The 27,380-nt window shown below is 37.7% G+C and overlaps 1 protein-coding gene and 1 long non-coding RNA gene across 2 annotated transcripts in view; one reads left to right on the top strand and one right to left on the bottom strand.

The window, feature by feature from the left end:
- Window positions 1-12,905, top strand: part of LOC101904498 (uncharacterized) — a 30,915-nt gene extending 18,010 nt beyond the window's left edge. The window contains exon 7 of the long non-coding RNA XR_009493947.1: window positions 11,958-12,905. This is a non-coding gene — a long non-coding RNA (uncharacterized lncRNA). The remainder of the gene's footprint in view (window positions 1-11,957) is intronic.
- Window positions 5,643-27,380, bottom strand: part of ZNHIT6 (zinc finger HIT-type containing 6) — a 61,853-nt gene continuing 40,115 nt past the window's right edge. Inside the window, exons 9-10 of the mRNA XM_002686285.7 lie at window positions 10,564-10,688; window positions 5,643-6,549 (exon numbers count right to left, since the gene is read on the bottom strand). Of these exons, the coding sequence (XP_002686331.1) occupies window positions 6,509-6,549; window positions 10,564-10,688 (166 nt within the window). The 3' untranslated portion in view covers window positions 5,643-6,508. The remainder of the gene's footprint in view (window positions 6,550-10,563; window positions 10,689-27,380) is intronic.

The following is a 27,380-nucleotide window of genomic DNA, read 5'->3' as shown; positions in this document are numbered from 1 at the left end:
CTGTTTCCACTTTTGAAGTCATTCTCAAGATTTCCAACAGGTCCTGAGATTACACCTCCTCTCCTATGGTTGTCCTAGCTCCCCAAGCCTGTCCTGTCCAGAAGCAATGCCCACCAGCTCTCAGTTGGATTCACCAGTATGCCAAGCACATGTTCCTGCCACAGCTCAACATAAGGTCAACCCAACAATCATTAACAGCTGTCTTTGTGTCCTTATGTCTTTTCCATGTGGGCTCCCTTTACAATATAGTCCTGGACAGCCATGTTCCCTGAGGTCAGTTGTAACAGTTCTGAGCAGTGCTCAGTTCAGCAGTGCATAATCCATCATGGACAGTGAAACAGACTTGAGACTAACATCTTGGATCCCACTGAAAGAAGCTGGCACTAGCATTAACAGCTGGTTTCAAACTAACTGAAGTGATTGAAGTTTTTATGCCCAAACCAGCAAAATATGAGTAACATGGATGAAAGACTCAAGACAGGAACTGAAAACATTAGGAGAAACAGCCCACTGTCCATCAACGGCGAGAAAAACCTCCAAGAAAAGCGGTTTCACAAACTCTGAAGAAACTGTCCTATTTTTTCAAAAAATTTGTTAGGTAAAGTAGCCTATTAGAATAATTATCCACTTTTAAGTAGCAGTAAACTGTAATGTCATCTCGAAATCATTATGAAACATAGTATGACTTCAGGATGACTTGATGACCTAGGCAGAGCCCATCCAGGAGTCCAATTAACCTAATGGTTAAGGACATGACCTGTGAAGCCCGACTTGCCTTGGTTTAAATCGTGGCCCGCCTAGTGAATTTCCATGTAACCCATCTGGTTTGGACCTTAATTTCCTTTCCTATATAAAATGGGGATGACGGTACTGTACTTTATTGACTCTGGAACCCACATTTTAACATTCTTGAAATCTTCAGGGCCTTAACAAAGGCCGCTGGCCAGGCCACAGTCATGATGTACGTGTCATTGTTGGGCATGTGTGGTTGTCTCTGGTGGCACACATGGACATCAGCAATCTTTCAATATTTCATCCCACAGACCAGCGTCTTAATAACAGCTGACCAAAATCCTTCTGTTAAATACCTTTAGATCAGGAAACATCAGCATCAGAACGTGTAGAATGGGTGTGTGTCTGACTCTTTGTGACCTCATGGACTGGAGCCTGCCAGGCTCCTCTGTCAGAATTTTCCAGGCAAGAATACTGGAGTGGGCTGCCATTCCTCCTCCAGAGGATCTTCCCAAGCCAGGGATCAAACTCATGTCTTTAGTGTCTTCTGTATTGCAGGTAGATTCTTTACCACTATGCCACCCGGGAAGCCCTCATTCCACAGACCATTGTCTAAATAACAGTTGACCAAAACCTTTCTGTTAAATACCTTCTGATTAAAACACCAGCATCAGAACTTGCAGAATGGGTGTTAGTGACTTTGAAGGAAATTGCACAGACAGTGGTGGAGCAGTTCATTAAGAATTGCTGCATCATGTGGTCTGAGTCATAAAGGTCAGACTATGAAGTTTTAGGAATGCCTTACCCAGTTAATTTCACTTATTTAAAATATAAGCACAGAATGATATGTTTGTCTCAATATCACATTACATCAATTCTAGCTATTTTTTCCATATTTTAACATCTCAAGTCAGGATGTGTCATACAATTTGTTGAACCATGTATTTTTATTCTTAGTGCTATACAAAATGGTATGTCTTACAACTGACAAAGTCTGCGATTTATTGAAATAAAACCCCTAAAAGAGCTTTTTGCATAAGCATTCTAAATTTTCTAAAAAGCATTGTCACAATTTAATTGGCAGCATTGTTTTGTTAATAAAATGGCGCATCTTATCACTAATGACACTGTGCAGTCAATGAAACACAGCAGTACTTACTTCACCGGACTGTGAAGAATCCGTGATTAACAGTTGTAACGTGCTTAGAATGGTGCCTATGTTCTATGCTTTTAGACAATAATACTAACCTATCAGTCAGGGGCTTTGCTATAGACTGAGAGATATCAATCTATAACAAAACCTTAAAAATTGTTTTCAACCTAGAGAGCTTCCCTACTTCTCCCAACTTATCTCAATATCCAGTCTTTACTGAGATCCTACTTTATGCCAGAAACTGCTTGATATTGTGCCATAATTATCAACCACAGATTTGGCCTTCAAGACCAGTTAAACAACGATTTGAGCAATAATTATATAGACAGGAAGAAAGATAATACCAGGTTCTGAGAGGAATTAAGAGAAGGAAAATATCGAACACCCATCATTCATCATTTAACAGTGTAATAAGTTTGAACCTCTATTGCCTTGGTTTTCTCATCTGTAAAATGGATTTATTTTAAACCCCATCGATGATGCTAACATAACATGAATCAGTTCCATTTTCCACCTGAGCCCCTGTTCACAAATGCACGTGGGCTCAAATCCCAACTCTTGGTGGAGGCAAGGAACATGAAAGAGAGAGTGAAGGTGGGTGAGGAGATGGTAGGCTGTCTCAGGAAGTGGGGAGGCAGAGGGTGAGTTAATCTCAAGAGAAGGGTGCTAAGATGGGCACTGACTACCTGAGAGACTCCTGGGCTCCTGCTATTTTCTTAGATGTACAAGACAGACATAGGCCTGGCTCACAAGTGTCAGAATAGTGCATGGTATTTAGTAAGCTATTAATATATGCTAGTTATTAACCTTATTATCAGTGTGATATTAAAAACACTTAACAGGCAGTGTGGCATGAGCATCTGCCTATCAGGAGACCCATGCAGTGTGAACATAACTATGGGTTCTGCATGAGAGGCTCACAGCCACGACTGGTCAAGCTGAGTCTCAGAGAGTAGGGAGAATATGCTCATATGGAGATTATGAACAAGGAGAAAGGCACTTGGGGGGGAAATGCTTGGGATGTATATATGGTAGCGTTTTTGTTGTTTTATGAGACTGAAGTTAAAGGGTGGAGATAAAGGAAAGAAATGGCTGTAAAATTAGGTTGGGGACCAGTCATGAAGAGTAAGTGGTATTGTATTCATTAAGAAAACAAAACTGGCGATAGCAGAATTGTGTAGCAGCTTATCAAAGGCTAAAGGATGCATTTGGTTATGAAGTTCAAAATGAGTGCAGCTCACCACACTTCAATATGGAAAATGCCCACACTTTAGTTCATTTTAAAGAACACATGCACACATACTTTAGATAGCTTTCAGTTGACCAAAGTTAAAAGAAAATATTTTGTAATGAGGTACAGATCCTCAGAGGTTTAAGGGTCTATTTTTACTAAAATAGTCTTCATTTTTTTGAAGCATTATCCTCCAGTACAACTCTAATTTCAAAATCAGTATTTCTCATATGTTGATGAAATGGGCAATTTCCAAACCCCATTTTGGAAACAGACTGGTGCGGTGCATCTGATCAAACCAGTAGCAACATAATGTCAAACACAAATGGGAAGCATTAAAAAAAAAAAAGCCTATAATGGCAACTCAGCAGCAATGGCACAAGTAGGAACTAAAATCTCTAGTTAAAGCCAATGAAGGCCTCCAGATTAATTCTGAATTTTACTCCTTAAGTGATTTCAAATCAGAAACCCCCTGCTACTTAAATTCCAATAAATGTGCAATGGACATCTATTTGTTTCTTTTGTATCCTCAGGAACCACCTTTCCTCTACTGTTCCCTACACCCTTCCTTTTTTTGGTAATTTCCCCTTCCTTTCGGGGAACTCCTCATCAGCTCAGGGATTTAATGTGATCTAATCTGGTTAAAATGAAAGTTCTTACCCCCAGTTTTATATAACTTGCTGCCAAGCTTTGTATGATGATGTAAGCTGAAACCGTCGACAGCTGTCACCTACTATCCTTACCTCACTCCAAAGTGGGCATCCCCAAAGAGAAAGCTTGCCTGGGAAAGAAAACCAATCCATGGACAAAAAAGAAAAGCAGGGTCAAGTATGGGAGATGGAAACACAGATGGCTTCTTTGTTGTTTGGACCCAGTCATGCCCGGACTTCCCAGCACAGGAGTCAATGAACTGCCTTTCATGCTGACTCTAGTTTGAGTTTTTGACACTTGCAGTTGAAGGATGATTGGTTAATAAAAGTATTCAATACCTACCTGAAAATAAACCTAACACATTTTAATACAGTCATTTATGACTAAATAAAAGCAGCTTAGGTTATCTTTACTTAAAATTTAATGCCTGATATGAAGTCAGGTACAACACACTGTATATGCCAAACAAATTAAAGAAAACATATAAAGTAAATTGTTGGCATTATATGTTTAGCATTTCACTAACATCCTGAAACCTGAATTCTATCACTTGCTACAATGAAACAAATTGGCTCAACTACACTTAGGAATATTATAGTAACTCTCTTTAATTCCTATTTATAATATGAACAGGTGCAAGTTTTGTTTACTGTAAATTTATGTCTATTAATCCCATATGTAATAATTAGCAATTATGAAAGGCCTACCTTCCCTTTGAAATCATTGTTTAAAAAATAAAGAAGGCCAGGTGGAGCCTTTCTCCTTTTAAAATATGGTTCGTGAATGAAATGCAGGATGTTGAACTTAACATGGGTCAGGGAGTTTGTTCATTCATCAGAATTTGTCAGGAATCCAAAATGGTGAAGGCCTCTAAAAAAGAAATTGGGTTTTAATACTACAAACTTAAAGGGCTCTCAGTGAATTATTCCAAGTTTACCCCATCCAAGCAGCTGACACAGTTATTCACTAAAACACGTTTATTGTAAATTCTGGGGGAATAAATGTGCATATTAATCAAATGATCTGATAGTTATATTAAGGGAACTCTGCTATATTCTTTCCTAAGGAATAGTCCATAATTTAAAGTCTAACAGAATTCCAGACAATAGATATGGTAAAGATGCATTAGATCATGTGGGGTTTTTTCTGTTTTTTTTTTCCCTCCCCAGGAGGGAAAGTACAGGATAAATCCTTTGGTTTTCGTCCAGTTTTTCAACTTAAATTCTAGATGGGATGGAACTCAACACTTTTCTTGGAAATGAGACTACATCATAACAGATTTCACTGTCAGGAAATTCCTCTCCACCCTGACACTCAGATCACATGTTCTTTTTGTATACTTTATCCCACTTTTCCCAGTAACAATTCTGTGACATGTCTGATTCAATTCATTATCTTTCTTGCCTGTCTCAAGAAGATAAATCTCACTGTTAAGATTGTGAAATCCCATTTAGTTTTCAATCCTGTAATTATTGTGAAAAACATAATTCTACACACAGTGTTTACTATATATGGGGAGAAGATCCCTGAAGCTGCTTTAGAAAGTATATGTATTTTTCAAACGCCTAACCTTTACTGTCTATGAATCACATTTCTACCACTACTCTATATCAAAGGTCTTTGGGCCATTACTGTCTTTAGATGCTCTTCTCCAATTTCTACCCCAAGTTACATATATTTGTATTCTATAAGTTTCTTCTGTGCTTATAATGTTCTCATTATCTTTTCCTATTTCTAATCTTTCCAAGTCTCTTTTAATGAATATCTCTGGTTTCTTTTTGGTCTAAAACTTTTCTTAATTGTAAACTAAAAATGAATTACATTGATATTCAATTTTATCATTTGTTTTCTTAACCATTAAGCACACAGATGCAATACAGATGTAATAATCTTTTATAGTCATATTGCAATTTCATAACTATAAATTCCAATAAAACTAGGAAACTTTAATTTTAATAAGTGAGATCATAATGTATACAGAGCTGCCATAAGGTAAAAATTAAATCATGTATATACATAAATACACATACACATTCCAAAAGTACTTTGAAGAGTTCCAAGTGTTTCTTCTTTAGCTATTGTTAGATGTTTCCAAACACAGCATTAAACTGCTCATCACAACACCCTGTGTGGTAATGCCAAGAGGAGAGTTGGAATGGGGTGAAAGGCACAGAATTCACAGTAAGACACAGCTCACTGTGTGGACAAGGACAGCCAGATTCGCGAGCACTGATGGTTCAAACAACAATGCGGAATCGCTGCTTTTCTGAACTGACTGTAAGAAATAGAAGTTCCTAGTACTTACACAATCTTTTACATAGGACATCATACCAGGTGCCACCCAAGTAGAAGATCCATTCAGTTGTCTCAAGAGGTTAAGTTACACACAAATCCCAAGGACAAGAATGGGCATCTGAGAGACCAGTCCTCCTGTGGCTAGCTGGTGTGCCACATGGCCCTTCTTAGTGAGGTTCCGCTAAAGAGAATGCCAACTTTTGGCTAACGCAGGATCCTTGGATCAAACTAACACAGTTTTCAGCCTACAGAATAAAGCATATTAAAGTCTAAGCTTTTCGGGAAGCTAGAAAATACATTAAAACATTTTTTTTTTCCAAGATGGTTTAATCACTTTTCAGAGAAACAAAACTTTCCAATGACCAAGTGAAAGTACCCCCAAATCTTCCAACAAGGTCCTCTGCCACTATCTGGGTACTGTCACATTCTTCCTCCAAAAGAAGTGCTCAATTTTCATCACCAATGTTCTTAGTAGATTCACTTTTCACTGAAAAAGTAAGTAAACATACAGTCAAGAGTGTATACTGTTTCTGTTTAGCCTGTTCTGTTTTTCCCTCTTCTCTCCTCCCTTCTGATTCATACCAACAGCACTGCTCATGGGGACAGACAAACCATGTCATGTCCCAGGCAGCTGAGATATACAATTCTGGCCACAATAAATACAGAAATGATGTCTGAAAGTGGCAATTATATTTTGTGAGGTAACATCCTTCCTGACTCTGCGGAAGACTCAGGAATGGTCACTTCACAGTGTGGGCAGGATCCGATACTTGCACCACTGAACAGACCACTATTATCACTCAGGCTGGCCAAGTGTGGTTGGAATAAATTTTTCCAGGATTTTTTTTAAACTTAAAATTGAGGGTCAGTATATATTGAATGAATGTGGGCTGACAGAAGACTAGCTAATCGCCATCTCCTTCTTTTCCCAGGAAAGGAGACTGAGAGTAGAAATGGAGCTCCTTTAAAGGAGTTGTCTTGACTACAGCAAAACTATGATTTACTCACTAATGGAGAGTTCCAGGAGAATAGACACTGGGCCTTTCTCTCCTATATTTATTTCCCCTGTGTAGCATGTATACTGAACTAATATAACTGTAAACTACTCCAACTTATAGACTGTTGTTTTTTTTTTTCAATTTGCAAAATGGGAACCACAACAACTACTCTCTTTATTTTATTGTACAGGGAAGCTAAAAGGAAATAGCACATAAACACTTTGAAAACTGTTATGGTTAAAATACAGACTATTTGCTTGAGGCTTATAGCCCTTTATCTCCATTGTGTAGGTAAGGAAAATAAAGCTCAGAGGCAGAGTGAATGCCAAGGACCCAGCTAATAAGAGGTGATGCTAGAACCATAAATTTGGATCTTGCTTCAAATTCCAATTGCCAAGTTCCTTGGGTTTGCCAATGGTACCTAGATGTAACACTGTACCAGCAACCAAACTGGTGTCCATCAGGTCATTTTTACAAGGATTGAAATAGGTTCTACCCAAGATATGGTCCTGATCTTTGTAGAAGTTCATAAAGATCCTAGCAGAGTCCTTCAGGTCTCTCTCCATGAGAATACAAGGTATTCGTTTTCTCCTCTGGCTTTCTCAGGATTGAAACCATTATGAAACCATACAGTGACCTGATTGCACTGTAAAGTTGCCGTGCCGTAAAGATGGCCTGAACTCCATCCCCATCCCACTGCCTCCCCTCTGCTGCCCTACCATGCCATACACACACACACACACAGAAAGAGAAAGGGAAAGAGAAGGGGTAAGCAGGAGTGAGGCAGGAGAAAGGAAGAAAGGATTTATTGGCCCAAGAAGAGACTGATGTGGGAATTCCCTGATGGTTTGGTGATTAGGACCCAGTGCTTTCACTGCCGAGGGCCCAGGTTCAATCCATGGTTGGGGAACTAAAATCCCACAAGCCTCATGTCATGATCAAAATAAATAAATAAATAAGTAAGAAAGGACTGATACATAAGTAACTCCTAAGTTAGTATTTTCACTAATTCAAGTAATCATTTTTGGGTTGTGTGCGTGCATGCTACGTCACTTCACTTGTGTCTTACTCTTTTAGACCCTATGGACAATAGCCAGCTAGGCGCCTCTGTCCAAGGGATTCTCCAGGCTAGAATACTGGAGTGGGTTGCCATGGTCCCCTCCAAGGGGATCTTCCCAACCTAGGGATGAAACCCGCACCTCTTAAGTCTCCAGTACTGGCAGGCAGGTTCTTTACCACTAGCGCCACCTGGGAAACCTAAAAAGGCAGAAGTATTCTGTGATTCTGAGTTATATTAGAGAAAAATATTTTGCTAATTTTTTAAGTTAATGGGCTTTGTGCTGTTTGGTATTGCAGTTTGGGATGCTTTTCCGTTTGCTGCTTACTGAAGTTGCCCAGTTTTTTTCTTTTAATGGAGCTCCATTCTTTTTCCTTAGTCTGAAATGTAGCATGCCTTTACTGTGTCATTTAAATCTACCAGCTAAGTTTGGCAAACAGGACCTGTGAGACAAGAAACACCATTCTGAGCACTTCCACTGGACTGATACAAGGTGTGGGGACAGCACTCTACGCCTCCAATCCGGTGCGGCTACACTAACTGCTTAACCTTTTCCAGTCAACCTTTTCCATTTCATAAAAAGCCAAAAGCAAACAAAACTTGTCTATTGTCCATAGATGGAGGCAGACTTTTAAAAAAATAAACTATGGCCATCTATACTCATAACAAACATTTTAACAATCATCAAATGTGAAAACAACTGAATCCCAGGCCAGAAACACACATTCCCCAAACTAGAAGAGAGACACCTTTGCTATGAACTTGAGATCAAAATCCAACATTTTTTGCCTCTGGAGAGAGAAAAAATTTCAAGGCTTTCCAAATAAAATGCCCCGTTCTTATATAATACCCCCTTTCTGCCCTCCCCCCCCACCCCCGCACTAAGGGACCACCCTGTAGAATATCCAGTGCTGTGAGAATGTACAAAGAAAAAGACACCTTGAAGTGCTTACACAAAGAAATGCATCTACAGGAAGACCTGGCATTATTTTTAGAGTCCATGTATTCATGATGTGACAATACTGACATGGTCCTTAAAATCCTGCTCGATCGTCTTCAGTCCTTTGCCACAGCAGCTCTAAATGATCCTCTATACTGAAAGTGCAAGTCACTTGAGGTTCATGTAAATAAGTCAAATATCGAACAACCACCAAAAAATACCAAATTTTACTTCATAAGGTTCCAAGTACACTACAAAAGTAGCCTTTTCTTTTTGCTTCGTGACAGGAAGCCTTACTTCAATGTGCACTCCTAAACAAGGTGAAAGAGGAGCTGTGTGTGCTGTGTTTATTTACACAGACAATGTTTGCTCTGGCTAGTAACCCATATTACTAAACAACTTTCCCTGAAACCAACATTTAGAGAGAGAGCTATGTGAATTATATTAAGGAAAAAGAAAGGTTTTACAGTTTTTTTTCAAAAAAAGTGAAACTGGACATTTAGTACTGAAATTTCTAATTTAATTTGAAAAAATGGATGCTCTCAAATTGCAAAAAAACCCACCAAAACATAAAGTCAAGGATTAGCCTAAAGATTTAGAGAGCTAACTGATTTTTAGAAACTTCATGTTTGCCAATTAAAAATCTGGCTTCAAATTGTGGCACTAACAAAATTTGGCTAGTTTAAAAAATTTTTTTCTATTAACTTTCACAAAGAAAAAGAGCTACCATACACACATACAGAGAAGATCTTACAACAAAGGCTATTGCCTATTAAGAGTCTATAATGCTGGTATAACAATAAAACCTGAACTACATATTTCCAATCCAAGGATTTTATGGTTCTCTGGAATTACAATGAAACCCGGTCTGTACCTATAATTATTAGCTGAAAGTGCTATATAGTGGTTCTGAGTTAAGGTAAGTAACTTCTTCTTTTTAGAAGTACTTTTAAAATTTTATTCATCTTCTAGAATTTACATTCAGCTACATAATTAGTTTCAACAGTAATTGCAAATAGGGATAAGTCACCTTATATACTAACATTTTACACATACAATTTCCAGTTTTGGTACTTCCTCCCAACTTCACTACTCACCAAAGAGGGAAAAGTATAGAATACTAAAAATGTTTTGTGATCTTTCATTTTAGGAATCTCTAAGGAGTTTTAACTAGGGAATAAATGTATCTGATCTTAGACTGACTGTTACTTAAAGATTATTACCTTAGAAAAAGACAAAATACAAAGAACTCCAAAGAGGCAAAGGACATCTTTTTAGAGGCAGACATTCAATGATTCATTCATTTTAAGTTGATGAAAGCTTACAAGGTCTCAAACAGGACAGAAGCAACAGCTCAATCATATTTTTCTTTATAGCATTATCTGTAGTTACAGAGGAAATTCAGTTAAGTGTGTAAATACAGTGAGAAAATATATAAAGACAATCATGTAACGGTTTCAATTTCACCAGTTATTTAAAAGTTACCAGGAAGAAATTTACACTCACCTTGGTGAAGAACTTTCATGTCATTACTGTATTCTTTTAATACTACATGTAATGTTGGGTATTCAAGGATCACTTTGCCCCTCAAATTGTCAAGGAGACTTCTGTCAGGATCCAGCTCATAATATCTTTTAGAAAAAAAGCAAAACAAAAATAAAAATACTCTTTTATTTGAAGTTATTCATAAACAAAATATGAGTCCCTTATATTAAAAAATTTTACATGGAGATGACAATTCAATAGCTGTTTCCTTATAAATATAGTAAGTTTACTAGCATTAAGAAAATTGGGTAAAAGAGCTATTATTATGAGGTCCCAAAGTAAATCAAAAGCATATCAAATAATTTGATATTAGGAAAGCTCTAGAATAAGTTATTCATTTTCATCTTAAGGGATAGAGGCTTTTATATAATATCTATATTTGATATGTCATGAAATTTTTCTGGATAAAATACCGACTAGCTAAAAACTCAAATTCCTCAAATATATTTAGTTTGAGCCTTAAAAGAAAACCAAACAACTAGCCCTGATAGTTTATAGTTATATATGGCAGTAAAATAACTGGCTATAAAATACTTCTGTGAAAACTTAATTCTAAATTATATTTTCCAAAATTTATATTACCATATAATTAAATCTGGCTTTCCTTTATTTTGAAATTAAAAAAAAAAAAAAACCAGGTTTGAGTTTATGAATTAGGTAAAAGCACAAAATATAAGAAATATGGAGTTTAACTATAAAGAGTTGGACACGACTAAGTGACTTGCACTTTTTGGGCTTTCCTGATAGCTCAGTTGGTAAAGAATCCGCCTGTGATACAGGAGAGAGAACCCAGTTCAATTCCTGGGTTGCGAAGAGCTGCTGGAGAAGGGATAGGCTACCCACTCCAGTTTTCTTAGGCTTCCCTTGTGGCTCAGCTGGTAAAGAATCTGCCTGCAATGTGGGAGATGTGGGTTCAGTTCCTCGGTTGGGAAGATTCCCTAGAGAAGGGAAAGGCTACCCACTCCAGTATTCTGGCCTGGAGAATTCCATGGACTGTATAGTCCATGGGGTCTCAGAGTCAGACACGACTGAGCAACTTTTATTTTCACTATGACATAAGCCAGTAAATGTGTCACAGGAAATTTAGATGTTAATATTCCTTAAAGTATGAAATTCTCAAGTCATTACTTAAAAACAATTTTTTTTTTCAGTTGATTAAAGATATATGCCCCTAGCATTCTTCCTTGCTTGCTCTCTGAGGTAGGAAGAAGGGTGAATTTCAGCTAGCTCATTAGGAGCTGTTTAAGAGAATGTGCTGGCATGTGACTATCATGTCATGTCAAAGAGGAGAAACCTCAGAACCTCCACCAGTGTAGTGCAGAAGTTCTACAACTTTCTTTCTCTTATCTCCACAGATGACAGATGATATTCACATGCAAAGCACACATACCAAGAGATACCAGGCCTGACAGCTGGAACACCATCCTCTTTCCTTCCACTCAAGAAAGTACACTGAAATACCAGTGATCAAGAGTGAGGCTGCCATTGAGATACATTTGAATCTGCTGTAATTTTAAGAGTAAAACATTCAAATTTTGGTGTTTCTTAATTAGCAACAAACTGTTTGCACCACACTTTGCAGCTGACTGAGACACGCAGCACACTACACTCTTGGTGCAGTGATTCCTCTGTATGCTAACTCTGTCCCATGCACTAGTTTTTCAATGAGGGGAAACAGAATTTCTTCACAAAATGCAAAGCTGAGCCCACTACAAAAACTGATTTCTTTTTAAGAAATGAGTGACAAGTGAGAAAACAGCTGTAAAACCAAAACTTTACTTATGTTTTGCATGACCACAATTAAATTCTTCACTTTAGAATCACAGAATATTTTATATGTTGAAAAGAAACTTGAAATGCAAAACACTCAGTTTTCCTAAACTAGTCACCCTCGTGCCCATAGGCCACAGAACGCATACATTCTTTTCCCTGTGTAATATAATACAGACGTGTTTCCGATATTTTAAAAGTGGTTCCAGCCTTCAAGGAATAAATGTTTCACATCTTTTACACGTTATTTCCATTTGAAAAAGCCATATTTTTTTTTAAGTTAACAGTCATTATACAAAAAAGAGAGATTGAATTAGATATAGAAGTATACAATTAACTTTTATAAAGTAAAATATAAAATGGATGTAACTCAATTTTTCTCAGGAGAAAGTAAGACTTGAACTTTCAAACAGGAAGTTTTCAAGTGGCATCTTACAAACACTTGTGGTAACTTATCTTCTGTACATTTTAACTGAATCATAAGGCTTCTATTAAGAGACATTTTCCAAATAAGGGAATGTTTTCTACATACTTATTTTTGGTAAAAAATTTTCAGTTCATATCTAATGTTTTAGGTATTTTCTTTGTAAAATATTAAATCTTCATTAAGCTTCTCTAGATTTCCAAAGTGAAACAATTAAAATAAACCTGGTATGTTGTGTGGTTTTAATTAGAATCACTGAATTTTACTTAGTGTTTACTAAAAGATGTTGCAAACTTATCATAGCAATATTGCTATCGAGTATCAATCAGCTTGGAGACCTGTTTTCCAGTCTGTCACTTAAAAGAGGTCAGACTTCACTGAAATTCTGAATTTCTTTGATTTTTCTTACTAATGGTTACTCTTAGTCTACCATTAATATTTGCCAGTAATTAGGAAGTAAATTATGTAAACTGTTTTATAAAGAAAGGCTATTAAACATAAATGTGGTAACATTTTGTGGACCTGGGGTTTAGTTAAAGGAGGCAGTAACTTTTGCTGGTTGCTTGGGTTTGGAGTCTAACACTCAAAGTCCTGGCTCCATCTCTTACTGGTCTGTGATTCTTCACAAGTTACTTCTCTAATTCCTATTCCATGCTCGAAAGTGGAGATAATAACTGTATCACTTCAGAGAGTTATTACAAAGGCTAAATGATAAAACACAGAAATTGTTAACTCATTTACTTAATCTGTGAACACAGTTTTACAGTTGTATTTACCTAAAATAACAATGCACTCTTACAGAAACTTTAGTTCAAAACAGTCAACATTTTCAATAATGAAGAATGGCACTTATGTAGCACTGAAACACTTACTTTTTTATGCATTCTGCATTTTTAAATGTAGCCTCATAGCCTTCCTCACAACTTTCAAATCATTGTTTTGTATTACGTTTACTTCCAAGAGGCTGTAACTACTTTGAATGCTTCTGTTTCCATTATCTTGAGGCAAGCTGTAGAGTCTAGCTTGGCTCTGCCCAAAACCTTTAGGAGTCAGCTCCTTTGCAAACCATTAAGTCACTGAATCCCAAGTGAAAGCTTCATCTTTTTTTGAAATTTTCACGAACTCTGGTGTTCCCATTAGTAAAAGGGTTCTACTACCACAAGACAAACTACTTGGGTTTGAAAGAATTAACATACCAACATTTGTCTTTTCTTTTTCCCTTAGGGACTCTCTTAGACATTTCCTCTTGTTATTTCACTTGCTTATTACTCTCACAGGCTCACTAGCCGACCCAGCTGTAGGCACCTTCACCGGGGCATTGCAAGGGCAGCACAGCTCAGGAGGCTAAACAGGTATTAAGTGATTGACATCATATACGTAAAAGGGGACTGATATTCAAGGGTATGCTTTTAAGCTTAGCTCTGTTACTAATTTTCAAAGAAACTGGCCAAGTTCTTGAACTTCCTTCTCTGCATTTTATTAGCAAATTAGGATTTTTTAAACTTCCCATAACTCAAAAGGAGACACAGATTTAAAAAAAAAGAGAGAGGAGTCACAAACCATTCTATTTCCTATCTAACCACTGACGACCTTTAGATCATCTTCCCTTTCACCCCCTTAAAAAACAGGTGAACTAAAATAGAATATTCTCCAAATTTAACAGTTCAATAGCAATCCCGAGGCCACAGAATTTTTCCACTACAAGATAAGGTCATTGGATGAGGTGATCACTAAGATCCCTTCAGCTCTAAAACTGTGCAAGTTTTTTGATATTTATCTACAAAAGGCAGCACTTAACCTATATTCTTCATAGTTGTGTATTATTTCTTAATTTAGGTTTCTAGGTTAAAAGTGCAAACTGTACACAGTTGAATCTCTTGGTGTTTAAAAAAACTTAGCTTTAACATAAATCAGTTTATTGTTATCTGATAGGCAAATGTTTTTCAAGTATGACTTATCTTGGTATAAACTAAATTCAGTAAGCTAAGTCACTTCAGTCGTGTCCGACTCTATGTGACCCCATAGATGGCAGCCCACCAGGCTTCCCCATCCTTGGGATTCTCCAGGCAAGAACACTGGAGTGGGTTGCCATTTCCTTCTCCAATGCATGAAAGTGAAAAGTCAAAGTGAAGTCGCTCAGTCGTGTCCGACCCTCAGCAACCCCATGGACTGCAGCCTTCCAGGCTCCTCCATCCATGGGATTTTCCAGGCAAGAGTACTGGAGTGGGGTGCCATTGCCTTCTCCGGAATTCAGTAAAGTTAATAAATTATAAACTAAATGTTTTAGATTCATACTTATCAAATTCCTTTAAAATAAGTAATTTTAAAGTACTAAACTTTTTTCAATAGAGGAGAAAGAGAACAGATTAAGTGAACAAACTAGTTTTTAAAATCCAAATGAAAAGGAAGAAAGAAACCAGATAGGTAATGAAGACCCAGAATAGGAGAAAAAAGGATACATAAATTCAAACTAACACATGTAAAACCAAACTAAATACAGGGGTCAGACATTTTTTTTTTAACTCTTCTGTTTAAAAGAAAAAGGCATTAGTTAAAATTTCTCCAGATGATACTCCCGTGTGACAATTTTTGCAACTCAAACTGTCCATGTCACATTAGAAACAGGTTTTGCCAAAGTCAAATTTTCTTCTTACCTAATTTCACTTAGTTTTCATATTAAAAATATAACAGTAGTTGAACCAGTAGTTTGCTGCACCTCGTTTTGGGACTTTTATGTAATTTATGTAAACGTGTAAATGAGGACTCCACATACTTGGCATGAGTGGGGGCAGTGCAGACACCTGCCTCCATTCATAAAGCGCTACAGCTCAGAAACACACAGGTAGACGATCCCAGTCTATTGATGACATGAAAGCTATGGATGTAGTGAAATAAACTGACCAACTACGCAATTTAAAACATTCTTTAAAGAGGGCATTACAAGGCTCTTATTCTAGATGCGATTAGTAGTAAGCTCAATTACTTGTAAATCCAGAAGGCTTGGGTTCCACTCTTATCACAGGTCCTTATATGCTCTGATTTCTCAAGAGTATTCAGTTTTCCTCATCAGTATAATGATGAAAGTTATCTAGCTTGTAAAAGCTATCTAGCTCATCAGCTAGCTTGTAAAGATTAAATCTAATAGGTGAAAATGTTTCTAAAACGTAACTTGCCAAACTAGTGTTAGTAATAAGACTTTGTACTTCAAAGGTAATTTTGCATCTTTAGCAGGGAAATAACATACTTTTCAGGAATTATATTCATCATTTATATGATGGACAAGTCAGTAGAAAAAAGCAGAAATTCTGTAGACAAAAAGACCTGAGTCCAAATCCTGGCTTTGTAACTGTAATTTGGTTTCTTTGGGTAACTCAATTTCTCAGAGTCCACGATCCCTATCTTATAGAGATACAGTACATGCTTCATTAGAATTAATGCACATGAAAATGTTGTAAACAGTCCCTAGCATTCATTCATCAATCAATTCCTCAAATATTTATTTAGTATCTACCATGTAAGGTGGCTCAGATGGTAAAGAATTCGCCTGCAATACAGGAGACACAGGTTCAAACCCTTGGCTGGGGAGATCCCCTGGAGAAGGAAATGGCAACCCACTCCAGTATTCTTGCCTGGGAAATCTCATGGACAGAGGAACCTTGAGGGCTACAGTCCACTAGGGTCGAAGAGTCTGGTATGACTGAATGACTAACACTAAGACAAAGACAGTCTCCTAGGTAATGGAAGTTCACAGAAGTAAACCCTACAGTTTATTGGAAGTGCCAGTTAAAGAAACAAGCTATCACATTTCATTGGGACATGTGTCAGGATAGAAATCTAAACCTAAGTAGATACTCAATAAACCTTCACCTCCAAATGTTCTTTCAGGCTGCAGAGGTGCCTGTAGTATCTAGGCACTTCATTTGCTAACTTGAGCTCCTTCCCTCCTTAATTGGTTCTTAAAAATCCTTCCCCCTGCATGGATTTTCTCCTAATTAACACAGGGAATTTTAAGTAGCCTTTCTCCTGTTAACAAAGCATATCTTTCTTCTGGTGCTAGACTAAATGCCAAGAGTCTTATACACCTTCAGTCTTCATTAGGAAGTATCACTTTGGAAAATATGATCATGTTCCTCCAAATAACTTAAATGTTAAGTAGTTCATGGATTAACTACACCATAGAATCATTTGTCTGTTTGGTTATTCCTCACTCAACACATACTAAGGTCTACCATGTACCAGTTGCTGTTTCAAGAACTGGGAATACAATGGTGAACTATTAGGTATTCACTAGAGATGAAAAGATGAAGGCTTTCTAGGAAGAAACACATGTACAAGATAGTGGGTTGCCATTTCCTTCTTCAAAGCATGAAAGTGAAAAGTGAAAGTGAAGTCGCTCAGTCGTGTCCAACTCTTGGTGACCCCATGGACTGCAGCCTACCAGGCCCCTCCATCCATGGGATTTTCCAGGCAAAAGTACTGGAGTGAGGTGCCATTGCCTTCTCCACAAGATATTAATAGATAGAGAATATGGGAACACACACAGAATTCAGTTTTGGTACTTATGAATTTCAGTGAGAAGTCTAGTTGAAAAGGAGATGAGGTACTTTGGCTAAAATGAATCACCTAGAAATTTTAATATGTTGTTATTCTCTTTGCAGAATATATAAAATTTGGTACAAGCTATTATGTAATGTAACTAGAATGGATAAAATTAGTGGATTAACATCAAGCTGAGAGTTAAAATTTATTTTCCAAGTTTTTAGAGAAAACTTTTTATGTTTTACATAATCCTCTTAATCAATAATCAAAATAGTACATAGTTGAAATGAGATCATTACTATGGAAACCGTGGGCTTATCATCTGATAAGACTTTGACTGTCATATCATTTTGGATCAACTTTTCTGTACAGTCTCTCAAATTAATATTCACAAGTTCACAGCAGCTGAAACTTCAACCACTCATCCATCCAGCTGAGTTTCAGCTTCCCTGGAGCTAAGTAAGAGTAAACTTCTCTAAAGCTACGTTTACAATTCTTATCATAAAACTGCCTCAAGCAGAATGCCACACATGAAACCCATTTCATCACTGGATGTGTTGTGAGATGATGAAAGTATTTAGCAACCTGTGCTACATATTTTCTTTATGTGTGCAGACATTCTTCAGGTTGATTCTAACATTTTCTAGTTCTGAAATGATCCCTTGCTTCCTCTGTTCTAGAGTCTAGATCCAAAATGTGGCCAACGGTTAAGACTATTTTGAGCACGTACTCATCCTGCTTATGATTCTCACTTGGGAAAATAATCAATAATCCCAGCAATGGGTAACAAAGAACTGGGGTTGAGTTCTACATCTTCCAAGAACGTGTACTCTGGTTTAATAGTTAGTGGTTACAAATTTGCAGTCAGGGCTTTCTGGGTAATGAAACATATTTATGATGTATAATGTACGTATGTTGTTGTTTAGTCGGTAAGTCGTATCTGACTCTTTTTGACCCCATGGACTGTAGCCCACCAGGCTCCTCTGTCCATGGGACTTCCCAGGCAAGAAAACTGGAATGGGTTGACATTTTCTTCTCCAGGAGAACTTCTGGACCCAGGGGTCAAACCTTCATCTCCTGCAGTACAGGCGGACTCTTTACCACTGAGCCACCAGGGAAGCCCAAGGCATATATTGTGTAACATAATTGTAATGTGTATAAAATGCTTAACAAAGTACTTAAAAAACAGTAGGAGGCACTCAATATAAGGGTGTCATTAATACTTATATGTTCCATAAAGACATCCATCAGCCTTTAGATTTAACTCTGATTTTAAACACCCTTGCAGCAAACATTTGTGTATGTCTCCATTTGGGAAAACTTATGCACGTTCTGCACACTTTTCTGCTTATCATAACTAAAATAATTTTAGAAAACAAAGATACCTTTGTACATTTTAGAATAGACATCTAAAATTTCATTTAAAAATCTTTATTCACAAGTTTAAACAGATTATAAAGAACATAATTTGTAGGGCAGTGCACATACTGATAATTTAAAATGAAAATGTTATATCACTCTTAAGTAAATTCACCGGAATTTAAATAAAATGAGAATGGTACCAGTATCACCAACTTAAAAACTGTTTGAACAAGTTCTTCCTTAATAGTTAGAAATCTTATATGGTTTTTCTTTCTCCTTGATTGTCTTTCCATTTCAATTTTCCACAGAATTTTATCCTAAATACATTCATGCTTGAAAACCTTTTACTTAGCACCCAGTTATACTTCCCTGTAACAAAAATGTGTATGTTAGGTAAAAATTTCATTTTATTATCTATGACCTTAAGGCTTTAAGTGTTAAAATTTCTTCTGGATAGAATAATTTTAATTATTATTAGTACAAAACTGATCAAAACAAAAACATATTACAAACATTTAAAGTACAATTTTACTGGGAATGCATCTCTTAATGAGATGAGTGAGTGCTGATGATGACATCTTCTACTAATCTGCAAGGTTGTTTACAACTGATTCTTAGATTAAGTGATTTCCCCCCATTTATCTCTGCAGAATTCATTACTAGAATTAAATTCCAAAAGGGAAACAAAAGGAAGTTTAAGTAATCTCATCTAGAGAGCACACTGTTAGTCACTAACCCTTCCTTCATCACAGTTATTTTCAGTGGATCTAACTAAAAGGCAAAACCGGTCTCTGGCTATTTACATAAGACAAGGCATCTGAAAGCAGTTAATGCCGTTTTTAGCAATCCTGGAATTCCTTTAATGTTCTCTGATATATATTTAATTCTAGACCATTATTATCAAAATAATCTTAAGTTCAAAGGTCTTCAGTTCCTTAATGGCAGGATATTTTTTTAAAAAAATCCTAATTTAACATGTATATTATAAATTTTTTATTTAGAATATCTTCAGAGTATACTTTTCAATCATTCTCTGTAAGCCTGAAATTAGATTTAGTTTCCTATTACTAGTTCGATTAGGCAAAGGGTACAGACCCTATCTTTAAAGATGTAGAAATCTGACTTCAAAAATTCATTCTAATGTTACACATTTCTACATACAACTTCAACAACTCAACTGCATAAACATCTACCAAATACTTTTTATATAGAAAACACATTAGACACTTGTATGGGATTTAAAAATGTCCTCAAGGAGTTTACCATTCTGGGCAGAGTTTCTAAGTGTGGTTCCAGGGATAACTTCTGTCAGGGTCCCCTAGGAGGCAGAGACTAAAAAATGCAGGTTCTGTGTGAGATTGACTAAACCCAGAACTTTGAAGGCGGGTTGAAAATCAACATTTTCATCTGTCCTAGATAGTTATGATGGACACCGAAATCTGAGAAGCAATGTTCTGAGAAAAGAAACAGGTTAAATAATCAGTTGGAGAGATGCTTATGCTAAGGGAGCAAAATCAGCCAGTAGGTGTCTGCTGCTACTGCTAAGTCACTTCAGTCATGTCTGACTCTGTGCGACCCCATAGACGGCAGCCCACCAGGCTTCCCCGTCCCTGGAATTCTCCAGGCAAGAACACGGGAGTGGGTTGTCATTTCCTTCTCCAATGCATGAAAGTAAAAAGTGAAAGTGAAGTCGCTCAGTCGTGTCCGACTCTTAGCGACCCCATGGACTGTAGCCTACCAGGCTCTTCCGTCCATGGATTTTCCAGGCAACAGTACTGGAGTGGGGTGCCACTGCCTTCTCCAGTAGGTGTCTGGGCGAGGTGAAAAGCAAGGAGAGACCAGGAGGAGGTGACACAGGCAAGAGACCAGGTTCTCAGAATCAACAAAGTCTGAGAGATGGTGCCTTGCAGGCAGAATTCAGAGTCTTGGAAGTGAGAATCTGAGCAAGTAACCTGAGCTGGGGGGTCACTCTGCTTTAAGGTAGTAGTTGAGGGGAGGGGGTCTTTGCTTGCTGGTGGGTGGGTGTTAGTGAAAATCAAAAAGAAGTCAGAAAAAAAAAAAAAAGAAGTCAGGAGGGTCTCACTTGAGGCCTTTATGGAGGCAAAGCCAATTTCTCTAAAAGGGCATAGGAAAAAGTGTCTTACCTCAACTTCACAGTAAATGATTTTTAAATATTTCAAGTTACAGATCCAAAGAAAGTAAAGTACCTTTAGTTTTTTATTTAAAAAACATCCTCTCAGCATGGAAATAAAATCATCCAAGAGAAATAGCTCATTCTTTTGCTGGTTGCTTTTTGCTTAAAAAAAAGAAAAAAGTGTTCTGAAATTATTAACTACAACCAGCAACCAGCATAGTAGGAAACAACTAATAGAATCTCTGTAAGTCATGTCCGACTCTGTGCGACCCCAGAGACAGCAGCCCACCAGGCTCCCCCGTCCCTGGGATTCTCCAGGCAAGAACACTGGAGTGGGTTGCCATTTCCTTCTCCAATGCATGAAAGTGAAAAGTGAAAGTGAAGTTGCTCAGTCGTGTCCGACCCTCAGCGACCCCAAGGACTGCAGCCTTCCAGGCTCCTCCATCCATGGGATTTTCCAGGCAAGAGTACTGGAGGGGGGTGCCATTGCTTTCTCCAGTACAATAGGCAGTCCCCACAAAAGAGTAATAACATTTTCTGTGACATTCATGAAATCAAAGCTTGGACAATATTTTAATTTGGTTTGGGTTTAAAGTCTCAACTCCTTGCTCTATATGTCGATTTTTGGAAGTAGAGTGAAGACAACTGGTCTGTGCACCCATCAAAAACTGACAGGCAAAGATGCCCATGTTTTCTGCTATGCTGTATTATTAAATACATATGTATTTTACCATTTACCACATACCTATCTTCATTCCTCAACTGTGAGCATCTTGAGGGCTAGTCTTTTAGATGTCTATGTGTTCCTAAGGCTTAGCACTGTGCTGGCATATGGAAGGGACTCAATGAATATTAACTGAATAAATGAAAAATAAAGACTTGATCAGTCTTAACCTATTGATACTTCAGGTCAAGGTTACATATCAAAAAGCCTGTTCTCTGAACAAGTGCTTTTTCTGAAGAAACTTTACATTATACTTGGCAGTTGTTTTAATAATCTATCTTTCTCTCTCATTTTAGAGAACTGAGAATTGAAGCACACAGGAATTGGCAAATACAGTCAGCAGGCCAAATTCTGTCCATTGTCTGTTTTTGTAAATAAGATCTTATAGTCATACCCAGACAGTCATTTATGTACTGTCTATAGCTGTTTATGTGCTACCGTGGCAGCTTGACAATTGCAACTGTACTGCCTGGCCACTCGCAAAAAAGCTGTCCGAACCCTGCTTTAAAGTGGTATCAACTCCTAGCGCATAGCAAGCACACATATATTTAAATGAATTAGTGCAAGGAGATCCAACCAGTCCATTCTGAAGGAGATCAGCCCTGGGATTTCTTTGGAAGGAATGATGCTAAAGCTGAAACTCCAGTACTTTGGCCACCTCATGCGAAGAGTTGACTCATTGGAAAAGACTCTGATGCTGGGAGGGATTGGGGGCAAGAGGAGAAGGGAATGAGAGAGGATGAGATGGCTGGATGGCATCACTGACTCGATGGACGTGAGTCTCAGTGAACTCCGGGAGTTGGTGATGGACAGGGAGGCCTGGCGTGCTGCAATTCATGGGGTTGCAAAGAGTCGGACACGACTGAGCGACTGATCTGATCTGATCTGATCTGATACTACTTATTGGGTCTTCCCTCGTGGCTCAGTTGGTAACGAATCTGCCTGCAATGCAGGAGACCTGGGTTCGATTCCTGGGTTGGGAACATCCCTGGAGAAGGAAATGGCAACCCATTCCAGTATTCTTGCCTGGAGAATCCCATGGACAGAGGAGTCTGGCAGGCTACAGTTCCTGGGGTCACAAGAGTCGGACATGACTTAGCAACTAAACCACCACCACACTACTTATTAAAAGAGTTAAGACTGAATTCCTACTATGGGAAAGTCACTGACTCAGCACTTTCAGGAATATAAAAATGAAGATGCATATGGCAGCCACTGTTTTCAAAAGGGAGTTTATCACCATATGGGATGTTTCATTGAGATAAATGTTAAGACAAGAATGCAGGAATCTATAAAAAGCTTTTGAGGCTCAAAGGATACAGAAATAGGGTGCTTAGTAATAAGGGATTAATATAGAAAGGCCATTCTTTTTGAAAGTAATGACTGAGAAAATGATGACACTTCTACTTGAAACTCAATGTGCCTTAACCCTCTCCAGACCTTATCTCCATCTCTCAGAAGACAGATCCACACCAGGCACCCTGGTCAACTTTGCTTCATGTCTGTTTTCTTCATTACAACAAAACTGTACCCTACTCAGTCCTATATAAACTCCAATTTTGTAATTTATAGGCCAAGGAGAGTAAATGTGCTTAATTAATGGCTTTTGAGTAAATCTGAAAAGAATTCATCCCACAACAGCTTAAACTACATTGTTATCAAAATCAGGATCTGATATAAACATCAAAGCAGCAACAAAGTAAACATAAAACAATAGAAAATGCATCTGAATTTCTTTATGGAAAATAAATGAGTCTTTATGGAAAGTAAATAGTAAAATATAGGTCTAAAATATAATAGATTTGAAAAATTACAACTGAATGAACTACATCAAAGCTGGGAGTATTCTAACTTATTTTGTTAATAAGTTAGCAGCAATATAATGGCTGCCTCTGATGGTGCCTGGTACTACTGTCATAGCCTTTTCTGCTTCAAAACACTCATTTACTCTCTGAAAACAGAAACATGGTGAGAAATGATGTGCAAGAGAGTATCTTACATGAATTCTCCTCCACTGGGAATGTGAGCTCCAGAGTCAAGAATGGTTTTCCTTGCTGCTGCTGCTAAGTTGCTTCAGTCGTGTCCGACTCTGTGCAACCCCACAGACGGCAGCCCACCAGGCTCCTCCATCCATGGGATTTTCCAGGCAAAAGTACTGGAGTGGGGTGCCATTGCCTTCCCCTTCCTTGCTGCTCTCAGTCTAATGTCTATAACACCTGGACCGCAATGGGTATTCACTAAGTGTCTGCTGGATGAATGAATGGATTTACTTAAGTAGACATATTTTTATAGTGAGTGAGTGAGTGAAAGTCGCTCAGTCGTGTCCGACTCTTTGCCACCCTATGGACTATACAGCCCATGAAATTCTCCAGGCCAGAATACTGGAATGGGTAGCCTTTTCCTTCTCCAGGGGATGTTCCCAACCCAGGGATCGAACTCAGGTTAGGTGGATTCTTTACCAACTGAGCTACAAGGGAAGCCTACTTACTTTCATAAGAAGATACAAATTCAATCCTGTGTATTCTGGAAAGAAAATGCCTAAAGAGTAACAAATTCCTTAGGGTGAGATACACATTCTATGATCACCTAAATCTAAACATAGAAGTTGAATAAAGTAAAGCTAAAGCATGGGAAAATTTAAGATTGCTCTAGCTGATCAGTTATATAATGGGACAATTGTCATAAACCCTCTAAGAATGAAAAACACAACCAGTGGAAATCACCAATACCAAGTATTTGGTCAAAAGACTACTCTGAAGTTACTGGAGTGCTATAAATCGTATGATATATTTAAAATCAGAAAGCCACAAGGAAAATATGTTTCAGTCTTCTAAGTACTTTTCAGGAAATAATAAAATCCTCCTTATTTTAAATTAGAAGCCTGCATTTTATAACCTATAATAATCTTACTTAGATGTTCTCTGAATGTACTTTTCCTTTAATGGTGTAACTGTAATTAAGTATACAATGAAGTGTAAACGCTCATCTTAGCCTATCTATGAATGTATAATGTGATGAACACAGGTTTAAAAATATTTAATAAAAAAATATACTTCTAAATGTATCTCCATAGTATCAAATTTCATTATTCATGATTCAGTTCAGTTCAGTCGCTCAGTCGTGTCTGACTCTTTGCGACCCCATGAATCGCAGCACGCCAGGCCTCCCTGTCCATCACCAACTCCCGGAGTTCACTGAGACTCACGTCCATCGAGTCAGTGATGCCATCCAGCCATCTCATCCTCTGTCGTTCCCTTCTCCTCCTGCCCCCAGTCCCTCCCAGCATCAGAGTCTTTTCCAATGAGTCAACTCTTTGCATGGAAACTAATAAAACTAGGGAGTTTTGTAGAAATTAGGATAACTATACTTAAGGCTGACTTAACAGTCAGAGATATAAGGATGTACCTTAGCCCAACATAGGTCCACCTTCAGGATAAAAGGTATCTCACTTAAGAGTTTCTAACATTATTATTGCCTTAAAGTGAAAAACATCACTAGTCAAAGTTACGCAGCATGGCAATTTTTAAAAACAAAATTCTTAGACCTTGGTTGTAAGCTACTGCTTCCTCTTCTTTGATAGCATTTTCATATATTATTCAGTTTAAGTAAACAACTCAAATGGGGAAATCTGGAGGACATGTTTTCCTACATAGATAAGGGAAAGTCAGAATACTTTTCATGTTACTCAGTTTGGCTTGGGTTTAGTATTCTAGATATTCCTTAAAGTCAATACTACTCATCTTTTACTTTATTACTGTACCATTGTCTCCCCTCTGGGGATTAAAAAGGTTAATCCAAGGCCCAATAGAAGTCCTTTTTAAGTTTCTAAAGAAGGAAAGCCATAACATAAGAGAAACTAAAGGCTCTTACAGGGAAATGGAGCCCAGAGAAGTTGAATTAGGTCATCTGATCTTCACTGCAGTAAGTCCTTTGACCTTTTTTGGTGAAGGTTTATCCTCTTTGGTCCTTTGTTAAAATACAATCTACCAATCTCACTTATATCCTCCTGTCTTGCTATGTTCGGATTTCTTTCTAATGCAACTTCCTGAAAAGGTTTTACCAACTGCTCCCCTCTGGGTTGTGTCATGCTCCAGGCATTTCTGTCACTCTCCAAGAAAACTCTGTCCTCTAGGACAAGCTGAGATCACCATTCCCATTCTCTCTTCACAGATTAACAGTATGTATTTCCAAGTCAAAAATGAACACTTATCTGGGCCTAAGCAGTCTATCCTATATTATAAACTTTAAACTATGCAGTATCTTACATTTACCTTACCTTTTATAATAGGTAAGGAATTCAAGGAATTTTGGTTTCCTTGAATTTTGGAAGATGTTTGTAAGAATCCATTTATCTGTTGTAATAGTAGTAATAACAGCAATAGTAGCAATAGTAATAATAAAAGCATGCACTTACCATGTGCTAAATATTTACCTCAATATCTCATGACAACCTGATTATTATTACCCCCAGTTTAGAGATGAGGAAACTAAGGCAGTTAGGCTATGTAATTTACTCAAGTTAATGTAATTAGAAGCAGACTGAGCCGGGATTCAAACCCAGCTTTGTTTTCACAGCTTGGATGCTTAAATCTCTAAGCGATACAAGCAGACGGGGCCAATCATATTTAGTCTGAAGTGAATCTAGTAGTTTTGTTAATGAAACAAAGGGGGCAAAGCATCACAGATCTTAAAAGATCAGTGTTCTGCAATTTAGTGTAATGCACACGTAACTGGCACTTATTAAGGACACACTGCAGGGACTCTCAAAGATCTGTCAACGTTGTCTACTTCATCAACCCATTAAAGAAGGGACAGAGAACCTACTGATATTAAAACTCTCAAATCACAATGTTTGTTAGAGCCTGGCTTTCTTCACGTTCTGTGTAGAGTTCTTTCCACTGTGATATATTCAATGGTCAGTTTATCACACAAATTTTTTTATTCCTAAAGCAAAACCTGGAACATTGGAACTCTATTGTATAGAATAGGCTTCCTCGGTGCCTCAGTAGTAAAGAATCTGCTTCAATGTGGGAGATGCAAGAGACTTTGATTTGATCTCTAGGTCGGGAAAATCCCTTAGAGTAGGAAATTGCAACCTACTCCAGTATTCTTGCCTAGGAAATTCCATAAACAGAGGAGCCTGATGGGCTACAGTTCATGGAGTTGTAAAACAGCTGGGACTGAGGATGCATGCACACACACCTGTACAGAATATTTCTTGAAATAAGTTACAATGGAATTTAAAAACCTTTCAGTTGCACATGATGTTATTTTAAAATATTCTAACCAGGGTGATTTTTCTTCTTTTTTTTTTATTTTTTAAAAATTTTTATTTATTTTTTTAACTTTACAATATTGTATTGGTTTTGCCATATATCAACATGAATCCGCCACAGGTATACACGTGTTCCCCATCCTGAACCCTCCTCCCTCCCCATACCATCCCTCTGGGTCGTCCCAGTGCACCAGCCCCAAGCATCCAGTATCATGCATTGAACCTGGACTGGCCACTCATTTCATATATGACATTATACATGTTTCAATGCCATTCTCCCAAATCATCCCACCCTCTCCCTCTCCCACAGAGTCCAAAAGACTGTTATATACATCAGTGTCTCTTTTGCTGTCTTGTATACAGGGTTTTTGTTACCATCTTTCTAAATTCCATATATATGCGTTAGTATACTGTATTGGTGTTTTTCTTTCTGGCTTACTTCAATCTGTATAATAGGCTCCAGTTTCACTCACCTCATTAGACCAATTCAAATGCATTCTTTTTAATGGCTGAGTAATACTCCATTGTGTATATGTACCACAGCTTTCTT

This window comes from Bos taurus, chromosome 3 (assembly GCF_002263795.3).
Source record: "Bos taurus isolate L1 Dominette 01449 registration number 42190680 breed Hereford chromosome 3, ARS-UCD2.0, whole genome shotgun sequence".
Taxonomy (NCBI): Eukaryota; Metazoa; Chordata; class Mammalia; order Artiodactyla; family Bovidae; genus Bos; species Bos taurus.
This window is presented reverse-complemented; position numbering and strand designations above follow the sequence as displayed.